Source organism: Prosopis cineraria, unplaced genomic scaffold, assembly GCF_029017545.1.
Source record: "Prosopis cineraria cultivar Desert tree isolate PC_DT_omini unplaced genomic scaffold, ASM2901754v1 PC4, whole genome shotgun sequence".
NCBI lineage: Eukaryota > Viridiplantae > Streptophyta > Magnoliopsida > Fabales > Fabaceae > Prosopis > Prosopis cineraria.
The window spans coordinates 1,686,195-1,713,254 of record NW_026555335.1 but is presented as its reverse complement, the minus strand read 5'-3'; the positions used below and the strand labels follow the sequence as shown (position 1 = coordinate 1,713,254).

Below are 27,060 nucleotides of genomic sequence, written 5' to 3'. Positions count from 1 at the left end.
TGCAAGTGAAATAATATTTGCTATGGTTGTGGAGGTAAAATATAACACTTAAAACTAATTCACCATGAGGATTCCTTTCATTGGTTTAAAGGCATGTAACTTAACAGATTATACGTGTCAGTCAATGCATGTCGGTGATGTGAATTATTGTTTGGTTAACTTGCATTCATGTGTTACGAGGGTTTTGCGGTGATTTAACTGGCCCGTATTATCTTTTGATTCGCAAAATATTGAGTGGCTTGGACAAACGCGAAAAAACCTGGGCTGCCCAAAAGCAGGCCCAGCCCCGGCACAAGCAAGGGTCGTCTGGCCTAAATTCATTTTAAAAAGATGTACCTAAAAATGTGTTGAGCAAGGCCCATTTTTTATTTCTATCTTTCTTTTTTGGGCCAAGCATTTGTCATTTCTATCTCAAACTATCCCTGTGGACCAAGAAATGTGTGCGTGTGTTTTACGGAAATGGACCAAGAAATGTATATTTGTTATCTTGTTGTTGTTCTTCAGCTCTCAACGGCCCAGGCCCAGTTCCTTGAAGCACCCCGTGAATATAATACTGTTACTGGTACAAGTATTTATAAGCAACATAAACTGACACTCAAAAAAGTTGTCCTATCAGTATCTCACTGTTATCGTAAGTCTCCTCACGAGGGGTTCGAATTAGTCTGGGGCGGGCAATAACCCCAAGATACCAGATGGTTTATACCAAAAAAAAAATCATAAACTGACACTATCAGATCGACTTAGTCACTGACTTGCAATTCTCCCACTCATCTTATTTATAAGCTCAAAATAAAATATTTTTCTTATTTATAAATCATATTAATAATTTTTTATAATAATTTTTTCTTATTTATAAGTCCTATTAAATGTCAGAGAGAGAAAATATGTTATTTAAATACTATTCTGTTCTTGAATATAAGATAAACTATTTTTTATTTATAAGTAAAATTACAAATTTCAAGAGACATTTATTACAATTTTCCCAAATTGTCACTCATAAAGTTAATGTTTATTTTCACTAAACAAATTTATTTCATTAATTACAGAGATAATCTTGTCCATTTTTTATTTTAGACATAATTATCATATTTAATCAATTTTTTTTTAAATTGTGTGAGTTGAGTATTTTTTCTCATGTTCAAAAACCAAAGAAAGTGTATACTTAATAGGAATAAAGTTAATAATTTATTAAATTGTTAGATAAAGTTAATAAGTTTTAAATTTTTTAAGTTTAGTAAATTGGTGAAATATGTTAAAAATAATTTATAAATAAAACAAGTTATATCACGTTATAATAGGTGTTTTTTTTTTTTTTTTTTTTTGGGGATAGAGAGCACGTTATAACAGGTGATGCTTGAATGTCCGTAGCTTTTCAACCAAAAAAATCGAGAGAGATATATGGAAACAAGGCTGAGCCCTTGGCCCAAAATGAATATACTAGAAAGCCCGAGCAGTGACGAAAACATGACCTGCCTTGATTTTCGGCCCGTGTTTATCGTACCTAACATAGTGTCTTTCCGGGCATTGTCCTTTAAAATAAAATTTTTTATTTAATATATAAAAAACATTTGTTGGTAAAAATATATCCAAAAACAGTTCGTCATTTGCTCATTTACTTTGATTTGATTCGACAACAAGCTAATTTTACTTTTTAAAAAATCCATATATACGAAAATAAACTATTTTTCAATTCAAAATTTTGATCCCACTCCAATCGAGCAGAGTCCACGCTCCACTCTCCACGAATGAGTGATCTTCTCCTTCGCCGCTCCACGTTTCAACTTACTGATGATGATCGAGTTCTTAGTTTAGTGAGTCAAAGGGGAGACATCAGCATTAGTGACGAGGCTGGCGTCAGTCGCGGGAGAAAAAAGAAAAAATTTGGTTGCATTATTATTATTATTATTTTTTGATCGAAACTAGACTAATTTCCAAATCAAGAATTTACGAGAATTTCCGCTGATTAAATTGGAATATTGGATTCACATGATTCCATCACGAGGGGCGAGGAGGGAGGAGAAACGTAAGAGGAAACAGACGTTAGTGGCGTGGTCATGGAAAGTGTTTACATGTTTTTCAAAACGCGCAGCCTTCCTTGGCTTCCCCCGGACTGAACAAGAGTTCTACTCCTTTCGTTCTCACCCTCTCTTCCAAGTCTTCCTTTCTTCAACATCGTTCTTCGCTCTCTCTGCTCCTGCAGTTAATCCATGGCTCCCTCGATGAAGATCGTTTTCGGGCTTCTCACCTTTGTCACTGTCGGAATGATTATAGGTGCTGCAAATTTTCTTACCCCTGCTTTTACTTTCTTGCTCTGTATTTCGATTTTTGATGGTAGTTTGATTGTTGGGGTCTTACGCTTATCTGTGATCCGCGGGCTGAATATCGTTTGGTACTTCCCCGAAAAGAAATAGGACTGATTTCCCTTTGGTGTAACTCTAACATTACAATCTTTGCCCGATCCTGTGATATTTCAATATGCACAGTGCTTCCTCCGACAATACGGGGTCGCTTTTACCTGCAATGGCTTTTTCACGATAGGGGAACTGATAGAAAGAAATAGAATTGATGCGAGAGAGTTCCATGACAAATATTGTTTTGGTGGCATTGTTTCTTCTCAAAGAAAAGATCTCAAGTCTCAACTAATTGCTTGCCAGCGTTCTCAAATTGGGTTTTCACCGTCAGAATACGCTACTCCATTTTGCCTCCAGGAAGTAAACGACAAGAAAATTTTCGGGTACAGCTCCTGTATATTTTGCGGTGTCTATGATATCTATAGATGTTAACTGCGTTCGTATCTCCATAAAACGGGGGGGGCCTAGAATGCCTCATCTTCTTCAAGACCCTTATTATAAGGTTGATTATCGATGCTGGGGTATCTCTGTTGTCTAACTGCAGTAGAAAGACTGATGAAGAATATTGGTGGGCTGGGATTTCAAATTTGTGATTTTTTTAAGAATCATGGCCGGGAAAGCCTTCATTTATCTTATCTTTTTGTGAACGAAATAACAGAAACTAAGGTGCATGCTTCACGCTGCAATTCCAATTTTTGTCTGAATTCTGAGTTGATATAAAGTACTGGTCCGTTTGCAAATAATTCTAGCTCTGCTTCAGATACTTTTTTTTAGTACAGTTCACACGGTAGATTGGATTATTCCAGAGGTATGAGCAGATGCAAAGTTCTGGCCTCTTTCTGCCTCTGGCTTTGCAAGTGGTTCAGATTTCTAAAACAGAGATTGGTGTATTAGATGGAAGATTTGCAAAATTTTTCTTTACTGGTCATGTTGGGACTTATAGGTGTATATGTTGTTCATTTTGTGGAAAAATAGGAGATATCTCTTTGCTTTCTGTACAGAAGTAATTTTGGTGAAACATCTATATTTTGAGTCATCATGAAAAAATGAGGAAATAAATTGTGCACTAAAAAGTGTTTTAATGGTGGGGAGAAGGTTGAACTTGTAAATTTTGAGGGTAGTGCGAGGTGCAGTCAATATGAGAGAAATGGAGGCTAAGATGAGAAGATTCCTTTTCTCCTTGACATTATTGTTGTCAGCCTTAGCTTTCAGAAGTATTGCTTCTTTTTGATTCGGAAATAGATATGGAAGTTGTTTTGTCTACACTTTTGATGTATATTTCTTACCAGTGAGAAAAACTACAGTTGATAAAATATAGGTTTAGTTTCTGAGCTCAACATTAAAATGCTATTAGAGAAATAGCTTTGTGTAGCCTTTGAACATTGATTGTTGTTTCTCTTTGAATTTACTGCATGTTAAATTTGAATGGTTACATGATCTTTTAAGGAGATTGAGCTATACAGTTATAATAAGCCATGTTGGTTACAATTGAAGTGATTCATGTTCGTACCCTCTAATGATTGATGAATAGAGTTTGAAGAAAGAATGAATCATGAGTGGACTTCTTTTTCTATGATTACAGGTGCTCTCTCTCAGTTGGTATTCATACGAAAGTTGGAAGACTCATATGGTATATATTTGCACTTAGTTTGTGCCATATTATGGCTTAAGAACTTTAAAGATGTTGGAATCTTTGTTTGTTCTTTTACATAATTTCAATTTTTTAGTTTTCTATTATTGTTTGACATGTCAACGGTTAGTGTTACTGGCATTGTGTGTCAAACGTGTACTGTTTAAGTGGACCTCTTCAAGGTACCTGTTTTGTTAGTAGTTTATTGGCTGGTTATTTTAAATGATTTTATTTAATAATTCTGTCTTCAGATTGTTTGGGCTAGGATAATGTTTGAGACCTTCTGTTTGGGACTTATCTCAGGGTTTCTTCTACTGCTAGCCTTTTGGGCCATCAATCTTTTTTGTGTGTACTTGTTTGTGGGATATAAGTGTTTTTAGGTAGGAGTATAAGGGGCTGTTTGAAATTGTTTTTATTTTATTGTTTTGAGAACTGGTGTTTTGTAAAACATATTCTGAGAACAAAAAAATAATGAAAATAGGTGTTTTTTTCATTATCTCTTGTTCTCCAGAACAATAATCACAGAACACTTAAAAGTTGTTTCCATTTTTTGTTCTTCAGAACAATTTTTTATTTTTTTGTTCTCCAAAATACTTTTTTAAAATATGCCACCAAACAGGTTTTTTTGTTCTCTTGTTCTGGAGAACAGAAAAACTGTTCTTAGAACAGGTTTCCAAACAGGCCCTACTTTTTGTTATTAGATTGTTAATATTCTATCATAACAAATTGTTACCTTGATATGATAATCTTGTTGTGGCAATTTCTAATAAGTTCTAGAACTAGAATTTGATATATTTAATTGATATTATTTTCTTCTTTGTTGGCCTAACTGATTCATTTTAGGCACTGAATCTCTGGCATATAGAAGATTGAGAGGATTTCAGGGTGATGGTTACCTTAAGTTGCCTAGAGGTCTGTATCATTTTTTTAGTTCTATTGAAATTACGCCTTACTATTTTATTAAATTGTACTTACTAATTTCTTTTTTACTACATTCCTAATATATTGCTATTAAATATCGTGCTGTGGTTCACATCATTTTTACCATGTGATGCTGTTAGCATAGATATCATAAGTTCATGATTAGTGGTCTTTGTATTCACCTTTTTTTCAATTATCTCTTCTTATTATCAGGTCTTCCTTTTTGGAATAATGACAAGGAAGCAGAAATCTTGCGTCTGGGATATGTGAGTCAATTCCCCATTTTTTAGTCTGTTGTATGTACTGCTGGTGCTGCTGTTGTTTAGTTCCTTGCTTTAAATAAGTATTAATGGAAAAATGTCAAGTGATTGTACGTATAGTGAGCTAAAGTTTTGGAATGTAATCAGGAAAGCAAGATACTATAGATAGATGGCTTGGTTTTCCTTCAATTGAGTACATACACTTGAACAGGCCTTAATTTGTTGGCCCCCATTGATGCATATGTTTTCTTTCATTATACTCCTCTGGTCCTATTTATAAGTCACTTCCAACATGTTTTACCAGTACCAAGGAGGACCTTAAAATTCATTAACTCTGTCTTAAAATTTAATAAGTTTTCAACTTTATCTCTATTAAATATACATACTTCAATAACATATTTTCTTTCTCCAAAATTTAATAGAGGGTAAAAGAGAAAATTTGTGATGAAAATTTAATGATGTGAGTTATAAATAGGATAAAAAAAAATCATTCTCTCTCTGTCCTGTAAATAGGATCAGAGGGAGTATCATGTTATTTAGCTCTATTAAATGCTTCCTTTCTGACAAATGGAATGTAACAACATTAATCCAATTGTTTGCTCTGCATCCACACTCACCAATAGTGTCTTTGGTTTTCAGTCTGTTTTATTTTGAGTCAAATCCTTTACTTTAAGAGAATAGAGATAGTTTGCATGCCTAAAACTTGTTGATTACTCAGCTATTCTCTTCTGATAAGTAATTTTTGATGTAGGTGAAACCTGAAGTGCTTAGCTGGTCACCACGGATTATTTTACTACACAACTTTCTGAGCATGGAGGTATGCTTAATCCTAACTGCTGAACTTTTCTTTATTTATTTGGTGGTAATGATTGTTGCGCTTATTTAAAGCAGAGATTCAACATTATGGCCCCAAGTATAATAGTCCTACAATCTTCTTTATCACATGAAATGATTTCACTCAAATTTATCGCATGCTGCTTTGTATCTTAGGTTAATTGTAAGATCATTTAAGTGGCGCATATTACTGTTGCACTGCAGCAGTTTACAGACCCATCCATACAAGTGTGAGAATCTCATTGTTGACATCTTGTTAGTTAATAATGTGTTGAAGCCATAAGAGACATACTTAGGGAACTTTGGCTATCCAGAAGTTGCATCTTGTGGGTGCAATTGGAATCCTGTGGTGGCTTGTTCCTGCCATATTATTCTTTTCGCGGAATACTATTGCCCTGCAAGGTGCTGTCCCCTTGATAAGCCCGTTGATCTGTCTATAAATATATAAAATTCAGGCTCTGGTATGTGGAAACTGGAAAGTTGGGTATGGGAATGGAAAGGGAATGAGGTTTTGATGGAAAAGGACCCTTCTGACTCCTACCAAAAGAAGTTAGGAAAAGGAACAAACATCATTGAGTTATGATAACATAGATATAATAAACATTGCATAAAGAGTAGGCTTGCTTTTTGCTCCAAGGCCGAGCAAGATCTTCATCTGTGAAACAAAATTAAATCCTAATATGGATTTAAAAATTATCATGAGTTCCTATCTCGGAAGCAGTTACATAGTACTTTTCACAAATTCAGGTTCTCAATAAAGTCATTGACTTGCGCAGCTTGCAGAAATGTTATTGAAAATTGTATTGCTTTTACAGGAATGTGATTATCTTATGGCCATAGCCCTCCCTCGCCTTCAAGTTTCTACAGTGGTGGATGCAAAAACGGGAAAGGTAGCTTGACATTGTCTCTTTTTTCCATCCATTTGTTTTGGGTCATCTGCATTGCTTGACACTTGATAAACTTTGGTGGTTTTTCTTCACTTTATTCAATGGATTTCAGGTGGAGGTTAAATTTATCTTTTATATGTTGAAAAGAAGAAAGAACAATCAGAAGCATATTAAGAATTTAATCTATTGTCCATTTAGCTGCTACCTCCCAGCCTTGTTCCTTCTGCTAATCCTTAATGAGGAAATCCACAATGTCATTCTTTTTCTCATTGTATCCTGGGAACGCCATGTCTCACGCAAGGTTTAAGTTCTCTCCATACATACACCGAGAGTCTTTTGCAGTTCTCCTATTCCAGCAAAAACCAAAGACTCACATTGATAAGATGCACCTTTCCCTGCAGAAATAATTTAAACAATGAATAGGATACTGATCCTGATATAGCTTTATGCAAAAGGAATCATGGCATTTAGCTTTTTATTTCCTGTTGAAATATTTGTTTGTCATTTGAAGCAATCGAATGCCTTCATTAAAAATCCTGATACACGTACCTCTTTTATAGGGAATCAAGAGTGATGTCAGGACAAGCTCTGGTATGTTTCTGAATGCTGATGAGAGAAAATATCCCATGATACAGGTATGCTTCTTTTTCAATAGTTTCATGGAAGATGGTTTATAATTTATATGTTTATGAAGATGATGAAACTTTTATGAGATACCTGACTTGTAAAATGCCTATCAAGATCTAATTATATCAAACTCAATTTGGGGGCAAAAGTTTTGCCAATTAAAAGCCACCAAAAGGCAATTTTAGTAATCAGTTGTCAAGGTTTGTTAGGTTTAATTTAACATTTTGCTGACGTTTCTAAAACTTCTTCACCTTGCATAACCAGGCAATTGAAAAGAGAATTTCTATCTATTCCCAAGTACCAGTTGAAAATGGAGAGCTTATGCAAGTTCTAAGGTGAGGATTACGTTGATTTCAGAACAAGAAAGATGTTTTCTTTGAGTATCAAGGCTAACATCTGCAGCAGTACAGGTATGAGAAGAATCAGTATTACAAACCCCATCATGACTATTTTTCTGATACTGTAAGTTATATTGCTCTCTATATAATTTGCACTATCACATTGAGCATAAGAATTGCCTTGAAGTGGTTTTACTTAAAACATTGTTGCCATCTTGTGTTCTCCTTTTGATTCCTGGTTCAGTTTAACTTGAAGCGTGGGGGGCAGCGAATAGCAACAATGCTTATGTATTTAAGTGACAATGTTGAGGGAGGAGAAACATATTTCCCAATGGTAAGGAAAACTTTTCGTATCAGAATTTTTAATCTTTTATAATCTTATTTCATTAGTCATTATACATAAATGTCCAGGAAGCAAATGGGTAGCCTTTATTAATAGGAACCGGCAGGATGTTGCGGATCATGTTTGGGACATAATTCTGGGTTCTAACTGAGATAGGAGATTATGTTTGCTATGATGAATGCAATATTGGTAGAGGTTTGTTTTAAAAATTTTCAAGTTCTTGAAACCTTCAATGTTGTCTTCCATCCTTCTAGCATATTTAAAAATCCTATTTATTATATCTCGGTTGATAACTGGTTAATTTTTTTTATACATATGGGTTTCTTTAGTTGCTGTGGGCACCCAATTGAGGTGTGTAATTATTTTCCAAAAGCTAGCTATTAAAGCAAGAGAACTATCTTACAAAAAAAAAAAAGGCAAGAGAACTAATTCATTTAAACATCCTGTAGAGCATTTCATACAAACTTAATGTGGACGAGGCATCCCCTTGTATGTTGGTCTCCTTTGGTTGATGAAAAATATCAAGCAAAAGTGGTAATTCATTCCCCTCTAACAATTTGGACAACTAGAAATTGACCATCCTGAAGTGGGAAATAGGCTCAATGCCCTGCAGAATGTTATAATAACAATGATGACATGAGCATTTGGAAAATTCTCAACTATGTTGCAACAAAGTTTGAAAGGAGCAGGTTAGACCAGGGTCTGGTTCTATAGGTAAGCAGTGCTGGGTGATGATGTTAACATCACCTATCCACTGTTTGCTGGGTAATACGGGATAGCTCTTCAATGATGAGGATCTTTAAATCTAAGATCTTGAGGATACTCGGCACACGGTTGAACGTTTTCACTTACTTGAATTAATATGCAATAATTGCAGGCTGGTTCAGGTCAGTGTAGCTGTGGGGGGAAGATTGTCCAGGGAATTTCCGTTAAACCAATTAAAGGAAACGCAGTGCTGTTCTGGAGCATGGTTAGTATTCTTTAATTGCTTATTAAATGGGATTATCATGAGCAATTCCATTACTTTCTTCTGCTTCCATCTGTTGTTTTCCTAGTTGAAATTCATTTCAAGTCAGACGGCATAATTGTGTGGCCATATTTACTAAATCTAGTTTCTAAAAAACAGACTCAGGTAATACTGCTCGTGTCTTAAAAGAAACGCATGTTTGTCTTCCCAAACAACCAAGTTGAATGTTTTGCCTGGCATGTTCAGGGATTGGATGGACAGTCAAGTCCAAGTAGTGTGCATGGAGGGTGTGAAGTGCTCTCTGGTGAGAAGTGGTCGGCCACCAAGTGGATGAGGCAGAGAGCTCATATGTGAATAGTGATTTAGCAATCACCATCTCATCCAATTTATATGGAGCTCCCGATTACTGGGTTTTTCCCCTATTTTTATATGTCCTTATCCCCAGAAAATTAGTGATTGTGATAGTGAAACATTCATAGTAATCCTAGTAATTAAATTATTGATGAAGTTAGGTTGTTGAACTTTATTTAGATGATACCCACACAGTTTAGAAACTCGGGAAATATCCTCATTTGAATATTCTTAATTACCGACATAGCTATGAATGTAGAAGAAAATGTCAGTGGCTAGCCTTTCACGGACAACCAAAATCATTGACTTACATATACAACACAAAACTCGAAACGCAGGGTGACCGTTCACACCGCAATTTGACTTTGAATTATCATTCTTTCTCACTTTCACTTGTAACTACTTCTACCTTCTTGGGGTTCAATTATCGTCGCCAACATTTACACAGCCATCGATGGCATGAGGCCTACTTGAGCAGAGAACAACTAACAAGTCTATCCGTCTCTTTATTTTCATTGTGCAGTTTACGTTTATTGATTGAAGGTAAAAAAAGTTTTAAGTTTGTTGATCAACTAATTAATACTTAATAGGGCTAAACAAGAAGCAAACAATAGAGCCATAAGAGGCAAGCGGTAGCCACATTGGAGATCAGATTAGGACAAATTCGTCAAGCTACCATACTTGATAGGTTTGAACTTAGAGAGTTGAGTTGAGACTATTAGTTAAGTTGCCATAATCCCTTTGCCGGTTGATTTACAAACTTATTGATATTTAACTTACTTTCAATATTATCTATTTAATTTACTTTTATTCAATCAAATTAGAAATATTAGAATTTAAATTATTATTAATATTAATAAAAAAATTTATTACAGAATAAATGATATAAAAAATTTAACAGAAATTTAAATTTATAAAGTTAAATATGCAAGTTTTTTTTTTTAAACAATGAACCGAATTAATGTTTCTAACTCAGCCTTGTCGGCATGCACATCTTTGTTCTGTGCTCTAGTTCCTTATCGAGTTAATCTTCAAAAATCAATCATCGTAGTCTAGATCGATATTTGTAAGCTGTTAACGGCGTGGCACAGTTACCATATTCCAGGTATCCATACATATAGCGCCATCTATCCAATAAATCCATCCATATGTCTCGTTATTTTCAACCTTATCCTAACATTTTTTGGATAGAATTAATCTCCTTCCAATTGATATTACATATGTTAGGAGTGCGGTGTCATTTATATTATGTTCAAACGAAAAAATCAAGTCAAATTAATAAATAATTAGTTTATGCTTAAGTACATGTACACGGGCCAAAAAAAAAAAAAACAATTTAAATACATGTACATTCTCTCTCTCCATTAAACAATTCCACACCCTATTTCTATACATGCATTATTATTCATTATTGTTGTTGTTACGGGGGAAAGTATAAAAGACATTGAACATCTTCCATTTTCTTCAAAGCTATTCAGTTCTTTTGACATTAAATGGAATCACCCACGACAGCAGCTTATTAATTTTCAAGGAAGAAAATAGTATTTATTAGTAATGTTTCTCTCGTGCTTTTGTGAGTGAGATGATGGAAATAGGGATAGAAGTATGGGAGGTGAGAATCCAAAAAATAATAATGAAGAGGCCTGCAAAATTGGTCAAAGGGAATCAATTTGGGTGTGCATTGAAGATTATATTCAAGAAGGACGGTTCAGTGGCCTGACATTATTCAATTGATATGATTTGTTTTTGTCCATGTCTAGGAAATGAATATTACTGCATCCCATTTCGGACTCTAATTTTATCCTTCCCATAAAACTATATCCATGTTCTGATGTTCCCCCTTTCACACCGTTATCATTGGCCACTGTATATATAGTTGCAATCTGAGTGGCGTTCACATATCAAGATCTCGATTGAGAAGCACAATGTTAGGATCACCCAGATTGGTTGTGAAGAAGGTTTTAGCCGAACCTCTCCAGCACTCCAATGGAGCTTTCCTCAGAGGCTTTGGAAGGTGCAACACAACTTTCTTTCTCCCTAGCTTCTTCAACCTTGATCACCTTCTCCTTCTATTTTGATCGATTTCTTTTCTTTTTTGGTTCACTTTGGATCCTCAAAAGAGAGTTGGACTGTGTGGACCCATTTATTATGCTGATTCACTTCTTAGGTATATACGTAATGCCAATTTGGTTATGACATATCTCATCATTTCATTTTTATTGGGTTTATGTATGTGTGTTGATGATTGTTTCGAGCAGTGACTCCACCTGGGGGATTTCCTGATCACCCCCACAGAGGTAATCTAATTAATTAACACCCTACAAATTATATAAGAATGCCTCTTTCACAATTATTCATTAGATTGACCATCTCTATTACACACACAGGTGGTAATTAATTAAATTTTGTTCATAATTTGATTTCAGGTTTTGAAACTATCACCTACATGCTGCAGGTATATCTACTTTTTTTTTTTTTCCTCTTTTGGTAAGGGAGGGAATTTTATTGAGAGCATGATTAACTGAAACCATCATGTGGGGGCTAATTAATAGGGAGGCATAAGCTATCAAGATTTTGGAGGCCACGAGGGCACCTTAAAAACCGGTGACGTTCAGGTACGTGCTTATAAATAATTAATCATGAATCGCACTTTTGTCATTTAGTCAATAAATAAATTAATTGAGTCAAAATTAAATGAGTGAAATTTGCATGAAAGAATGAAATGAGTTACGAAAACGTGGATGCAGTGGGTGAGGGCAGGAAGAGGAATAGTTCACTCGGAAATGCCAGCAGATGAAGGAACCCACACAGGACTTCAACTCTGGATCAATTTATCTTCCAAACATAAAATGTATGTTCCTCTTGAACTCTGCATCAATTGTACGCTCATCAGTCATCATCAATCATGCTAATTCTTTAAATCTCAGGAGCGAACCCTGGTCCCGAGAGGTCGGGAGTGAGGAGATACCACGGTGGAGAGAGACGGATCAGAAATTAGGGTTTTGGCAGGAGAAGCATTTGGGGTTAAAGCACCAGTGTACAGCAAGACTCCGATCATGTTGCTCGACATCATAGTGAAGGCCGGTGCAGAGGTGCATATGAAAACTCCGGAATCATGGTGGAACTACTTGGTGTACGTGATCGAAGGAGAAGGCGTGGTGGGAGATGAGTCATCGCCGAAAATCACAGGGGAACAGGTGGCGGTGCTAGGAGGAGGGGACGGGGTGAGTGTGTGGAACAAGTCGGGGGAGAAGGGGCTGAGGGTGGTGGTGGTAGGCGGAGAGCCGGTGAAGGAAGAAGTGGTGCAGAGGGGACCGTTTGTGATGAACAGGGAAAGGGAGATAGAGGAGGCGGTGGAGGATTATCGTGAGCGTAAGAATGGGTTTGAGAAGGCTAAATCATGGAAATCTCATCCTTGACTTCTGCAATCGCCTCTTCTTCCCATCAACTTCGTTTCTGCTGCTAGTATCGTCTAGGCTATGCGCTAATTCTCGATCATGACATCAACATTATCTGATTATTTTTGGATAAAGTTTTATCTGATTCCAATCTCTCTTTACACTTCAATAGCAACAGTTCTTTTTCGGCCAAAAGGGAAAAACTATAACATATCAGGAAACCGAGTCAAAAAACAGCGAACCACCATCATTCGCAAAACACACAGCACAAAGCAAGAAAAGAACAAACAAAATAACCAAAGCAAAAACAAAGGTCCAAAGGAATAAAAACAAATAGATTTCCCAGGGTTAAACATGAAATCAACTAGGATATTTGCCAAGGAAGAAAGAGTTGCAACCCCCACTCTTTTGAGTTCCCTAAAACAGCCTGAGCATACCAAAAAGACAGTTATAATTTGAAGTCTCGAAATCCACCCATAACAATTAGAACCAAGAGCTTCGCCAAAATTAGAAGAATCCACCGAAGCAAAGCAAATCCCTTCTGAACAAAATATAGCATGGAACACATCTTGCCCTAGTAGAAAAGAAACACATTCCTCCATAGCCCTCAAAAAACTTTCGATAGGGTCAAAATTGAAACCACTTATTTTCAAGGGGAACCCACCTCATATTGTCCTTAATTTTGCCACGAAGAATACTGAGAGGACTAACACAAATACTAGTCAGATGTCTTTAAACTAGATTATCAGCAATGCCCCCATTTAAGAGAACAGTTAAAGATACCAAATCAAATTCAATAACCACACCAAGCAAGTAAATTCCCTCCTCCAGAAAACCAAATTAAAACTCACATCATAGAATGAATCAAAATTTTCATCTAAATTAATAATACTTTCCTAGAATAGACGCGCAAAAGTTTCAAAAAAAATGAAGGCAAGGAAAATATTTACATCAGAGTTGGACCTAAGCATCATCAACACAATATTTTCTTCAATGTCACTAAGCCAAGAGGTACCCATGGCAAATCACCCACACCACCAACGCAGAAATGAGAGATGAAACCCAAAAAAGATTTACCATAGTCAGAAACCCTGCTCTCAGCCTCTAAGGATGATCGATCAGCAATGCTTCAAACGCTAGTGTCTCAATCAACAGGCCTTCAATTCTTCGTTGAAGAGCCATCACCGATCCAGCAACCAAATTCATCATCCATTTCACCCTTTTCCTTGATTTCATCACGTAAAGTGGGGTCTTCAAATCTTGCAACTCCACTATTTGTAATCCCAAGCCTGCCATTAATTTGGTACTCTTAGACATTCAAAATAGCAATGGCAACCCCAATCTTGGAGGAACCCACTTTAGATCAATAGCTCTAACAATCGATGTGAAATCTTGCCATGCTCGCATCCTTAGATCGTCTATCGTAATAAACAATCTGCTCCACCCATGATTTGCATCAAAGAAAACGCACCATCAAAACCACGTATACACAACTCACTCAACCACCACGAACCCCCACTCATTGCTAGTGTGACTTAGAAAAAAATAGGACTTACGATCACAATGCAATTGCTCGGCAAACCCTCCAATGATGAAGGAAGGGAAGAACCCGACAGAGCTTGCCTTTGTGGGGCCGAATTGACTACCCACTCACACTTGGGGAAACCCTAGGAGAGAAAAGGAGAAGCCCCCAAAAGTCACAGTTCTTGTAAGGGAACAAAAATTCACCAAAACGTACGAGCTGAATAATCAATTCACACGAAGAAAGGATTTGGGTCTGTTTATTAATGTTTAAATATGGTAATCTATACGTTCATTTATAATTTAAAAAATGAAACTCAATTGCCGTCAAAAGCATCTACAAACTTCTTTATTATTATTTACCAGTTAAAGGCAATGTATCTAGAAGCTCTTTGTTTACAGCCGTAATTAACACCGTTCTCAAAGTATGGACACCATTTCTTTTGCGTGCTCCCGCTAAGGTAGGTAATAAATAAATACATCCATCTAACGTAACAGGGGCGGATCTAGAAACAATGGTGATGGGGCCAAATGCAAAATTACATAATAATCTTCAAATTATTTAAAAAAGAGGAGTATATAATCTTATTTTTTAATAAAACAGTTATTTATCTTTAAATTAATTTTATTTTTTATTTAATATGATATTTTATCTTAAAATAAATATAAAGTAACTTATTTAAGAGGGATAGGTTTAAAAAAAGACAATGATTATATTTTAAAAAATTAAAAATATCTTATATTTTTTAATATTCACCCTCTTAAAAAATGTTTTTTATTTTTAAACCCATTCCAAAAAATAATGTTAGTCAAATTATATAAAACTTCAATCCATCCCCGCGATCATGGGGATCTAGAATCAGCAATTTTTAATTAAAGCCAAACAAAACAAAAAAAGTGCCCATGAGTGTTCTATTCATTCTGTTTCCAGATATCAAATAATTATTCAAACACGAAGTAAATCCTGATTATTTGGGGTTGGGGTTGATGGGGGGGGGGGGGAGAATGCTGAATAAAATATTGGATCGTATGTTGTATTACTTTGACTATTGACTCTCAATCTTTTTCACAAGTTTATCGTCAAGATCAATTGTTTTTGCGAATTATATTCCTTCTGAAGAAAGCATAAAACTTATTAAAACCATTGGAAGTCTGTTTTTTATCAGAGAAAAATTTTCAAATTGGAATATTTGCTTCGGTTTTAAGATAAGAAAAACGTTTAATGTTATATAATTAATATTGTCCATTGAATGAATCCAACCTTTCTGGGACTTAAATGCGATGAAATTGAGATCGGTCGTTGATTAATTTATGTAAAGTTTCACTCGTTTTATTATTTTTTTTATAAAATATAAAAAAAACTCTTTTTTTAAAAAAACTTCCCGTAAATTTACAATATTTAAATCATAATTCATCATCGAAACTTCAGAAACAGTTGTATATCCTAGTACAGTATATTCGTGCTTTACAAAGAAGAACCTTCTCAAACAACTCTGCATTTCTTTTTGGTCACTATATACGGACCGATATGTGTGAGAGAGAGGTATAAAGTTAACAATCCCACTTGCTATATTATTCATGAACTCCATGTCACTTATGCTTTACACTAGGGGATAGATCACACATTGCCTGATTATTTCTCGCTGGGATAAGAAGATTATGGATTCAACTTTTGACTTTGTGACAGAGAACTCCCACACTGTGACGACAGGGATGATCTATTATCGTTTTATTATTATTTTTAATGATACAAGAACGATCTATCGTGTGCTTGGTCCAAAGCGGGCCTTCGATTTTCAACTTTAATGCGTCATAACACTTTGAAAATCATCCCCCTCCAGGATATATAAATATATATATTTGCAAAGCTAAGGGATCAAAGGTACCCCTAAGTTCAGCTTATGAGAGCCATAAGGAACTTTTTGGGGTTCAATTGGAGTCATTCTATCTATTCTACTTCTGCCCATAGAAACATCAATAGCAGGGAAGCTCTCTCTTTTGTTAGAAATACCATGTCTCGGTCAGATGAATCGCCTGCTTTTAGCAAACCCAGATCGGTACTCAAGGTGGTGTTTGCCAGAAATGTGAATGGAGGAAGTCGTCTAATGGTTAACAGGAATATTGCAAGGTATAGTTTTAGACTGTTATGTCTATCTGATTTTTTTTTTTTTATGTTATTTTTCCTTCTGGCTCATTCTTTTTCCTTGTTTTTCTCTCCATGTGGGGACTCATGGTTTCTGTCATTTCCATTTGGGTGCTGAAGTGAGTTCAAGGGTTTGGATCCTTTTCTGAATCTGGATCACTTTTCAGGTACTCCTGATTGTGACGCGCAATCTTACTAGTTCACTAATTAGCTACTAGTCTCAGAATTTTAAGCCCTTGACTGGTTTGAACTTGCAGTGACTCACCCTGGAGGATTCACTGATCATCCGCATAGAGGTACTGACTTGTGCAGATAGAGCACCACCTTTTAGTGGTCACTGCTGGATTTGGATACCTTGTAGTTGTAGGGTCTATTTCTTGACATCTTGATCTGCTCATGATTTTCAGGGTTTGAGACAGTCACCTATATGCTAGAGGTATACACATTTTTGAAGCTCATGGCCTGTTTGATTGTTTATTTGTGAGGGAGAAAGAAGTGGACAGTTTGAGATTCATTAATTCTTTGTTGATGTGGGTGAATATTAGGGAGCGATAGTTCATCAAGATTTCGCTGGAAATAAAGGAACAATAAGAGCTGGTGATGTCCAAGTGAGTAGCATTAACAGATCATTTATACCTTGTCTTTTATCCAGTTTCAGCAGAATCAAAACAACTCAATTTTTTTTTCCCTCCTTTTTTGGTGCAGTGGATGTCTGCAGGCAGAGGGATCATTCACTCTGAGATGCCTGCAGGAGTGGGTACTCATACAGGAGTGCAGCTATGGATCAATCTTCCCAAGAAGGACAAAATGTAAAAACACTTTTGCTCGGTTGCTTTTTCATGTATTAAGATAGCACTTCTGAGTTCCAATCACCTTTTGATGACTGTTGAGCATCTATGACAGTCCAGTCTCTTGAATTATCTAGACCTGGCTTTGTTTCATATTGAAGACTTCAAGTCTGAAGATTGGGTTCAGGCAAAAATTGAGTTCAGTTTTAAGAGATGCCTGCAGTGTCTAAACCCATACTTCACAAACTAAATTGATTGTGATTCTGAAGTTAGAAACAAGGCCGGATCAAAATTCCGAGAGTTTCAAGTTGAGCTAAGTCTGAACTTGAACCTTAAATATATGTGTCATATCAAGTATGAGTGTCCAACATGCGACACAAATGCAAACAAAGATCTTTTATTTGAAGTGACCATGCATGCTATTGCTAGGCAGGACGTAGGAGTAAATTAAGCTGAAAAGACTTGTGGGACCTAAAAATGGGGATTGAAATTGCACTGCAGGATTGAACCAAAGTATCAAGATCTGCTAAGCGAGAACATTCCAAAAGCAGAGAAAGATGGGTTTGAAGTAAAAGTGATAGCAGGCGAAGCACTAGGGGTTCAATCAGCGGTACACACAAGAACTCCAGCCATGTTTCTTGATTTCAAGGTCAGCCCTCAAGCCCAGGTGCACCAGAACATTCCAGAGTCTTGGAATTCCTTCGCGTACGTGCTTGACGGAGAAGGAGTGTTTGGATCTCCGAGCTCATCACCGATTGGTCAGCACAATGTGGTGTTCTTGGGGCCTGGAGATGGTGTGAGTGTGTGGAACAAGTCTTCTGAGGCTCTGAGGTTTCTGCTCATAGCTGGGGAACCACTAAAGGAGCCAGTGGCTCAGCATGGCCCTTTTGTGATGAACACTCATTCTGAGATTGAGAAGGCCATGGAGGACTTCCATTATTGCAGGAATGGTTTGAGAATGGCAAGCATTGGAGGTCTCAGTGATGCGTGGACGCGAGTATGAGAAATAATCTGAATCATGAGAAGAGTATTATTCATGCATTTATCATACTTTGAATAAAGTGATTAATTTATGTCTTATTATGCTTTATTCAATGAGACCCAATCATTAGGATGAAGTGCTAAGCATAATTACTCAATATTAATAGTTGCAATTTGATAATTAATGTTGACTAGTAAGTAATGCTAATTTACATAAAAATTCCAAGATTTTGTGTTTCTTAAATTTGATTTATGTTTGATTCATGTGGAATTTTACCTGTCCTTCAATTTTTTTTTGGACATCAATCCTCCTAATAGGTTCGGTTTAAGATTCCAATCCATGTACCTGACGCCAGATGAAAGGACTTGTTTGACAGCTTTCCTGCAACTAAGATTCGTAATAATTAATTAACATTAATAAATACCATCGATCCTGATCCGAGAGGGCTAAACACAAAATCTTTACGAGGGGAATCAGGCCAATGGAGTCTAAAACATCTTGGGCCGGCCAGTTTTTACAAGCCCAATTTAAGTAGGCCTTAGTGCCATGGCCAGAGAGCACTATATGTTTTCGGCCGAAAACGGCCCTTTTTATTATAACAAAATATTGCACTGAATAATTGAGAAAGAATTTTAAAAAATAAAAAAAACACCCTAAAGATACAGCGTATAGAAAATAAAATGAAAAGAAAAGCAAAAAAAAAAAAAAGCAAACAAATGCAGCAGCATGAGCCCACGGCCTTCTAAACGAATCCATGTGAATTACGGACAGCAGACAAACTGGCATCAGCATCCGTGCGTAACACAGGAACAACAGAGGATGGAATATCACAAAGCTTCACTTCCCTGACTTGCCTCCGCAGAAAAATAAATGTTGTGCAAAGAATCCCCACTCTGCCATCCACGGCCAGCTATAGAGTTGCATCATATCTGGATCTCAACTCCATACCCTCTTTTTAATGCCAATCCTTCAGTCATCAAAGGTGAAGTAAAACATCCAACGCCATTGCCATTTGCCAAACTCATCCCTTCCTTCTTCATTATAATTAATTGATTCTGAAAGATAATTACTGCCTTTTGATCAGGGGAAGTCCCTTGTATCCTAAAAAAACAACATACAAATCATGGACAAATTCGATATCACTGGCTAAATTTGCTAATTTTTTTAATTCTTTTGAGGTGATTAGAAAGCCCATGAACATGAACGTGATAGCATGTAGCAATTATTATTGTTTCCGAGTCTATTTATAAAATCAATTTAATTTTAACCAATACGCACTGAGGTAATTATTAACGAGGTTTTGCCCCCAAAATGTTATGAAGTCCTTGTTTGCTGTTCCAAATGTGAACGAAACAAATTGTGTCATTCTTGAGGCGTCCTTGGAACGCGTGGCACACACGGAGAAGTGGAAAATACGGATTCTCAAAAGGGTGGAAAGGAGCGCCAGCATCATGATGACAGGAGCTTGACATCATCAATATGATTGGTCCAAGGATAGAAAGCGGAGCCCACATGGAAATGAATTTCTCACACGCCCCTCCGATCCATCCAACTTCCAAAATGTCAGACCCAACTAACACGCCTCTTTCCTGCGCCCCCATCCCTCTCTCAACATTCTCGCCTTCCCTCTCTATATATAAACACCTTATGCTTACAATTGCTTTTCATGTATCTATCTTCGTTCGCCAGCGCCCAGCACTCATCTTGCAATCTACTCTCGCGCCCCACAAATACTGTTTATGAGAACCATCAGCCACAGCTTTTCACTGTTCAATTGGCCGCCGCATTCTTTTTCGTCCCGTGCCGCCTCTGCACTTTCATCCAAACTCTCCGCCTTCATGTCACACTCAGATCAACCTTCCGTTTTCGAAACGCCCAGGCTGGTTCTCAAGAAGGTTCTGGCCAAATCTCAACATGAAGGCGACGGTGCTGTTGTTAGAAGAGGCATCGGAAGGTATTCGTGTCTCGCTAGCTTCCTTATGTCTGAAACCTCATTTCTTGGATTTCCTTTTCTGGGGGCATTCCGTGTTTATTGGTTTCTTCTTCTCTCTTTTTCTTCAAATGGGTATTGATTGAGTTTTCTCATTTCATCTCGTTATCAGGAGCGAGTTGAAGAGTTTGGATCCCTTTCTGATGATGGATCACTTCTCTGGTACGTTTCTGGCCTTACTCGGCTCTTCCAAGCCCACTTTGGCTGACACACATTTCATTATTTATTTTGTTCTGTTGCTGTCGGTTCATGATATTATTATTATTATTATTAGTATTTTAAAACCGTGTGGCCTGTTTGACTTTGTTTTGCAGTGTCTCCACCGGGAGGCTTCCCCGACCATCCACACAGAGGTTTTCCACTATATTCCATTTCCCTTCTATTTGTTCTCTACTCCGTTTTCAATTTCTTCCGCTACTAGATCCCTATATATAATACGTTTCCTAATATTTTGTTTGATTCACACATCGCTTGCAGGTTTTGAAACTGTCACATACATGCTGCAGGTATATTTAGTTACATGTTCCTACGACGTGTTTGATGTTTTTAACCGCATGGGTGAGAAGTGAAAACTACAGCTACATGACTCTATTCTTTTGCCCCTCCTGATTCCAGGGAGCCATAACTCATCAAGATTTTGCTGGGCACAAGGGTACAATTAGAACCGGTGATGTTCAGGTAAGGGACGTCTATGCATGATACTTTCTTTTCCATTTTTCCTTCCCCGGAAAATTTATATATCAGCAAGAATGATGAGCCAGGTTGTCTTCACTGCGTATTTCCTTTTGTAATTTATGTGCAGTGGATGACCGCAGGCCGAGGAATAATTCACTCTGAAATGCCCGGAGGAGAAGGAACCCACAAGGGATTGCAGCTATGGATCAATTTATCTTCCAAGGATAAGATGTAATTAATGATTCTGATCCATTGACTGCGAAATTACCAAAACTTGAACACCTGAACTGATATGGGTCTTGTTTTAACTCAAAGCTGTGTGACAAGAATAATAGTGGGATTGGAATTTTTATTTCAGGATTGAACCAAATTATCAAGAACTTCCAAAAGAGGACATACCAGAGGCAGGACAACATGGGGTTGAAGTGAGGGTTATAGCAGGAGAAGCAATGGGAGTTCATTCACCTGTTTACACCAGAACCCCAACCATGTTCCTCGATTTCTCTCTCAGCCCAGGAGCTGAACGGCATCAGAACATTCCAGAATCATGGAACGCCTTTGTTTATGTGATTGAAGGGGAAGGGGTTTTTGGGTCTGTGAGTTCTTCACCAGTGGCAGCTCACTATGTGCTGGTCTTGAGCCTTGGAGATGGTCTGAGTGTGTGGAACAGATCTTCAAAGCCTCTGAGGTTTGTGTTGATTGCTGGCCAGCCACTAAATGAACCGGTGGTTCAGTATGGACCCTTTGTGATGAACACGCAGTCTGAGATTGAAAAAACCATAGAGGACTATCAATATTGTAAGAACGGGTTTGAGATGGGAAGATATTGGAGATCTCAACAGTAATAGGGAAAAGGAAAAGAAAATATCTGAAAAATAAAAAATAAGAATAGGATAGTATCCTTTTCAATCTACATCCTCTGGGAGCAATCAGAGTAGTAGGAGCTGAAAAGAAAGGTTCATTGCTAATTCTTTAGTTGCAAAAAAGCTTCTAGAAGATTAAAATTGCTGCTGAGGCAATCATATGCTGTCACTAGAGTCATGATGGGCCAGCTTATCTTTAGTTCATATCTCACTCCCTTTCCTTCTCTGCCCCAGCTTTCAGTAGATATGTTGATATATTTAAATCTTTGTGTGTGGTAGTTCGTGACAGAAATGGATTTCTATTTCAGCTTTCTTTTGAGGGTCATTTTTCTTCTTCTCATTTTCTATAGATTTTCCTTTCTGGTGGTGGATCTGAGGGAGGGATGGGTCGGTTGGCTCTTGCTGGGTTGACAATCATGTCTTTCACCTACAGTTGACCCTCCACCTAGAGTTTTATTGCAAGAACCACTTAGCAAAAACAAAAAGAAAGATAAGTGGGTGTATGAATATTTTTGTAATTTGATTATAAAATATAGGAAAAATATAATTTTTAAAAATGTTCTCAATCATTGATTCAATTTTTCAACTTTAACTTCAAATAATTAGTCTTTACAATTTTTAAAACTCAACCCTTATAAACTGCAAGGAATAAGTTTATTGAGTCAAAATTTAAAAAACTAAATCAGTAATTGAAAAAAAATTAAGACTAAAAGTTACATTATTCCTAAAATATAAAGTAAAAATTTTTAATGTATTGTATATAATTTAAAAAATGAGTTGTATGGTTGATACTAATAGATGGCATACTATAATACAAATTTAAAATTTATATTGATGTAGGTGATCCACTCGATTCTCCGATTATATATATATATTATATATCTGTATGTATGTATATCAATAGGTAACGCTTGTTTCATTTTGTGATGAACAGATGATCATGAAGTTTTCTGTCCGTGTAATGAATTTGATTTGAACATCCAATACCATTCACTCTATGTCAAATTTTAGGATTTAATGTTATCTTTGATATATAATCATGACATGAGCAGGGAGGGGGTGGGGGAACGTCAACAATCTTACAAGAAGAGGCAAACAAATAAAAATAAAAGAAACGCCAATTTTCTTCGATGCATCAGCAAACCAACATCTGAAATTCGGCTTGATTCGATGTCTTTAAAATTAGAGTTTGTGACTTTCGATGCATATTTAAATTTAGCCTTTACATGAAATAATTTTCTGCATATATAGAAATAAATGAAACAAACCTCATAGATTTCCATTTTTTTGTATTACTCTCCCTCCCCCTCCCATAGGCTATAGGAATACATCACCGCTGTAAAGGATCCAAAAGTATATAATACGTTGGAAAAGTTACACTGTTACAGTCCTCCAAGACAACCATAGAGAACAAAGAAAGAATAATGCTCTCTAGTATGAAAGCAGTTAGATAGTTCAATGAATTGTGTATAAAGAAGTAGAGCTAAATGGATGGAGCTAAATTTCAACACAAATATCTGGGAGAAAAACTGTGGGCAAGATTATGGCCCTTCACGGGGTATGAAACATTTCTATGCGCTAATAATTCTTGCGGCTGAACTGGTTTGGCAACACTAGGGTAGTGGATTTGGCAATTTCTCATAACCTTTAAAGCCTTTCTTGAAAATGAGATGGTCGGTCTACTGCTATGTGGCACATCCCTGAAGCCCTGCAAATTTGGATCTGGATACTTTCCAGCTTCGACCTCGTTTGAACTCCCAGAAATTACTATTCTACGGGGAGAGAAAAAAACAAAATTTAAAAGAACTTCGAAGGGAGGGCGGGAAAAAAATATTTTCTTTTAGACCTCAGAAGGCTCTTCTTTAGTGAAACCAAAATTTTGCTGAGTAGACAGTAGATATCACTTGAAATTTTCTCTAGACATATTAAAAAAATAACTGTCCCTTTTATTTGTTGAAAATTGCTACTGCAAGCTTACAGCTGAAGATAACAATTTCATTTCTGTATCATATCTTGTTTTTTTTTTTTTTTTAACCAAAGAACCTTTCAACTTATATCATGTCCATTAAGGAACAAGCCAACCCATTTGATCAACCAACCAACAAACCGCCAAATTGAATTAACAAAACCAAGTTGTATATAAGTAAGGATGAAGGTCATCTTGAGCAGCAAGAGAAATAGCCTCGGGATTGCTTTGATGCGTTGGTCCCATCGTTAACAAGGCTCACCCTGTTGACTGACAACTCTGCCTTGTAGGTATCGGAATTGAGGACCTTCCTGCTGACATTGTTGTATATCTCACGAATGACCATCTCAAAAGCTGTGTCAACATTTGTCGAGTCTAATGCTGATGTTTCCATGAAGAATAAACCTTCTGATTCAGCAAGGCTTTTGCCTTCCTCAACACTCACGTTCCGGATATCCACCAAATCACATTTGTTGCCCACAAGCATCATGGCCACAGATGTATCACAATGCGCTGCATAATAGTCGTGGTAAGCTTAAACTATGAGAATTCCACAAAATGCAGGATACATGAAACTTCTATTCAGAAGAAGAAAATGGATGGAGAAAGGGACAGGAGATTTTTCCTTGACAATTCATTGCATTCTTGATGACAAATTATCAGTTGAAAACTTTTTTTAATCACAAAAAACATTGCACCACAGTTAGCATGTCAAGATGATTACTCTAGACATGCATACAAAATATATGCCATAACTTTATTCAGCATGATCGCTAGAACAATAGGTGCAAGTGAAAACCATATACTTGTGATTTTTTATCGCAAGAAAAATTAAGTGTAATGATGGAGTCATCAACTAAAAATGAGAGCACATACCAGGATAATGACAGAAGCAAGACAACATGCAGAGTACTAGAGGGTAAAAATCTAAATGCAACCAAAAGAAAAGCTCCAACCAAAAATAACTAAATGCAAGACGAAAAGGATTCAAAAAATTAACAAGCCAAATCTAAATTTTAATAATAGAGCGCAAAATCAACATGTTTTACCAAAGCAGTACATCAGATCAATTTACTTCTAGGCGTTAGTTTTTTCTTCCTCTTTCAGATGAAACTTCTAAGCATTCATTAACTTACAAACGGTCCCACCTTAAAGGATCACAAAGTCCACAAACACGTTGACATTTAACAATAAATGTAAGGAAATAGCAGACAAACTTGGAAAAATAAAGACCTCGCAACAGCAAAAGAACAAACAAAGAAATATGAAGTTAGTGAACCAAAGGCTTAAAATGTTGACAGCTAGAGAAAAATAGTTCAAGGTTAACTGTTGTTGTTCTCCTTCATCTTTTTCTCTTTTTTTGGGTTCATTAGGTGGCAAAATATTGCTAGCTGGGGAACTGGGGGCCCAAACTGCTCCCTCAACTTTTGTGGAAAGGCAGGCTACCATAGAGATAAAGCTCAAGTGGAAAGATTAACTATTCTTCATAAGTATCCAGCACACATCTGCCATTAACTATGCTTATATGTGGTCTTGACTGAGGACTTTACATACAGTAGAGGTACAAAATGCCGGAACTTAGCAACTTTGTCACCATTTCGGGATGATATAGCAAATACAGGAATACCCTCTTTGTATTTGTTAACTTGCTTCTAGGATTATGCCAAAACTTTTTACTTGAACTAGGGTTAAAAAATTTTAAAGGATGCCTCTGCTGTGAGATGTCATGGAATATAAATGTCCACAACCCGATCTTAAAAATACTCAATCCCGTTAATTTGCATTTTGCACCTTTGTGAAAACCTTCTAATGGAAGGCACTTTACTGGTGGTCCTACCATTTTAGCAGAACCTTCCTACATGCTGCAGGTGATATTTTTGTATTAAGATAAAATACACTTGATAAACTATAAAAGTAAAGGTGATGCTTTAACTACAATGCAGCCCCCATAAACCAGAGAAGAATCTACAGGCTGCTTCTTATTTATATATGCCTCGCCTAATCGAAGGTAGTTGCAGTACATGAATTGAATTTTTGTCCTAATTGTATAGAATAGTTAGAGAAAAGAGAAACAATCGCAAGCAGTGATAGTTGGTAACCGGTATCGTAAAGCAGACAAAGACAAAGACAGAGAAAGAATTTTTCAACCAAAGTGTCAAGAGATCCAATCCAATCATATACCAGAATAGAATACAATGTCAATATGGAATCGGAAATTGACCAATGGCATCATCTCGAGATTAGCTCCATCTATTCACAGTCCCTTAACATATTAACCCTTTGCCCACAGTTTTAACTTTTAAGTAGTGCCCCACCGAATCTTCTGTGTAAGTTCAAAATTTTAGAATTCAGTTGTGTGTAAGATTACGATTAGAACTACATCCAATTATCTGTAGAGGAAAATTTGCAGCCCCTACTTTACAGGCCATTTTGCAACGTATCTAAGAAAATTGATGCTGCTGCCGAGTGTTAATGTTATCAAGAAAATGTTTGACAGGATGGGTTCCTGAATTTAGAAGCAAAGAGCTTTTTTTCCTTTCCCTTTATCCTGTTTCCTTCTCAAACAGTTTCAGTGCTGGCTTTCTTCTGAATGAAGTCAACTAAAACTCATCATAAAGCTCAGATCTATTATTAGAACAGTCATTCAATCAACTGGGAAATAACAAGCAGATAAGGCCCACAGGTCAAATCATCAGGCATTGCATCTTACAATACTACTTTTGAGCTCATCAAGCCAGCGACCGACACTCTCGAATGTGGTTCTCCGGGTTATGTCGTAGACAATGAGAGCACCAAACAGCGCCTCTGTAGTAAGCAGAGGTGACGGCTCGGAATCGCTCCTGGCCAGCGGTATCCCAAATCTGAGCCTTGACTTCCTTGCCATCGATTCTAAGCTCTGTGTCTGAACTCGACGCCTATGGTGGCCTTGGAGTGAGGATTGAATTCATTGCGAGCATACCGGGAGAGCAAGTTGGATTTGCCAACAGCGGAGTCACCGATGATGACGATTTTGAAGAGATACTCTTCACCCACACTCGTCGTCCGAAGACATGGTCATCAATGATACAGTCACTCAATCTTGAGACGCCAGAGAGTTTGTGACTTTGGATTTCGTGCATACAGAGTGATGATGAGCCAAGCTGGCAGGGTCAGTATATGCGCATGGATTGTGGATCATCATAGATTTTGGTTCCCCCCACCCCCCCCTCGCCCATCCCCATATTT

General features: G+C 36.8%; 3 protein-coding genes, 1 long non-coding RNA gene and 2 pseudogenes across 4 annotated transcripts; 4 read left to right on the top strand and 2 right to left on the bottom strand.

Annotated features, from left to right (window-relative positions):
* Positions 1–1,931: 1,931 nt before the first annotated feature.
* On the top strand, positions 1,932–9,684 carry LOC129307736 (prolyl 4-hydroxylase 1-like). The gene is made up of 12 exons (XM_054948608.1): positions 1,932–2,271; positions 3,934–3,981; positions 4,825–4,893; positions 5,116–5,168; positions 5,914–5,979; positions 6,812–6,886; positions 7,444–7,518; positions 7,775–7,845; positions 7,921–7,972; positions 8,093–8,182; positions 9,069–9,161; positions 9,405–9,684. The coding sequence occupies exons 1-12, from the start codon at positions 2,208–2,210 to the stop codon at positions 9,510–9,512; spliced, it is 864 nt and encodes a 287-aa protein (XP_054804583.1). The 5' UTR covers positions 1,932–2,207; the 3' UTR covers positions 9,513–9,684.
* Positions 9,685–10,944: 1,260 nt separating this feature from the next.
* LOC129308083 (pirin-like protein) lies at positions 10,945–13,075 on the top strand (annotated as a pseudogene).
* A 592-nt stretch (positions 13,076–13,667) lies between these two features.
* LOC129308085 (uncharacterized) lies at positions 13,668–14,660 on the bottom strand. The gene is made up of 2 exons (XR_008592534.1): positions 14,464–14,660; positions 13,668–14,342 (listed from the first exon to the last, which is right to left on the bottom strand). It is a non-coding gene; the product is annotated as an uncharacterized LOC129308085 (long non-coding RNA).
* Positions 14,661–16,299: 1,639 nt separating this feature from the next.
* On the top strand, positions 16,300–18,584 carry LOC129309422 (pirin-like protein). The gene is made up of 7 exons (XM_054951001.1): positions 16,300–16,556; positions 16,692–16,738; positions 16,829–16,867; positions 16,979–17,007; positions 17,117–17,179; positions 17,277–17,380; positions 17,861–18,584. The coding sequence occupies exons 1-7, from the start codon at positions 16,330–16,332 to the stop codon at positions 18,360–18,362; spliced, it is 1,011 nt and encodes a 336-aa protein (XP_054806976.1). The 5' UTR covers positions 16,300–16,329; the 3' UTR covers positions 18,363–18,584.
* A 1,348-nt stretch (positions 18,585–19,932) lies between these two features.
* LOC129309154 (pirin-like protein) lies at positions 19,933–22,182 on the top strand. The gene is made up of 7 exons (XM_054950556.1): positions 19,933–20,295; positions 20,444–20,493; positions 20,646–20,684; positions 20,809–20,837; positions 20,947–21,009; positions 21,134–21,237; positions 21,365–22,182. Exons 1-7 carry the CDS (start codon positions 20,081–20,083, stop codon positions 21,849–21,851), a joined length of 987 nt encoding a protein of 328 aa, XP_054806531.1. The 5' UTR covers positions 19,933–20,080; the 3' UTR covers positions 21,852–22,182.
* Positions 22,183–23,104: 922 nt separating this feature from the next.
* LOC129309815 (ras-related protein RABA5e-like) lies at positions 23,105–26,887 on the bottom strand (annotated as a pseudogene).
* Positions 26,888–27,060: the final 173 nt, after the last annotated feature.

Bases quoted from the DNA above. Each gene is read 5' to 3' on its own strand.
- LOC129307736 (XM_054948608.1), top strand. From the start codon at position 2,208: ATGGCTCCCTCGATGAAGATCGTTTTCGGGCTTCTCACCTTTGTCACT. The intron at 7,519-7,774 runs GTATGCTTCTTT...TTGCATAACCAG, and splicing joins GAAAATATCCCATGATACAG to GCAATTGAAAAGAGAATTTC. The intron at 7,846-7,920 runs GTGAGGATTACG...GCAGCAGTACAG, and splicing joins GAGCTTATGCAAGTTCTAAG to GTATGAGAAGAATCAGTATT.
- LOC129309422 (XM_054951001.1), top strand. From the start codon at position 16,330: ATGAGAGCCATAAGGAACTTTTTGGGGTTCAATTGGAGTCATTCTATC. The intron at 16,739-16,828 runs GTACTCCTGATT...TTGAACTTGCAG, and splicing joins GAATCTGGATCACTTTTCAG to TGACTCACCCTGGAGGATTC. The intron at 16,868-16,978 runs GTACTGACTTGT...CATGATTTTCAG, and splicing joins CACTGATCATCCGCATAGAG to GGTTTGAGACAGTCACCTAT.
- LOC129309154 (XM_054950556.1), top strand. From the start codon at position 20,081: ATGAGAACCATCAGCCACAGCTTTTCACTGTTCAATTGGCCGCCGCAT. The intron at 20,296-20,443 runs GTATTCGTGTCT...TCTCGTTATCAG, and splicing joins GTTAGAAGAGGCATCGGAAG to GAGCGAGTTGAAGAGTTTGG. The intron at 20,838-20,946 runs GTATATTTAGTT...TCCTGATTCCAG, and splicing joins CTGTCACATACATGCTGCAG to GGAGCCATAACTCATCAAGA.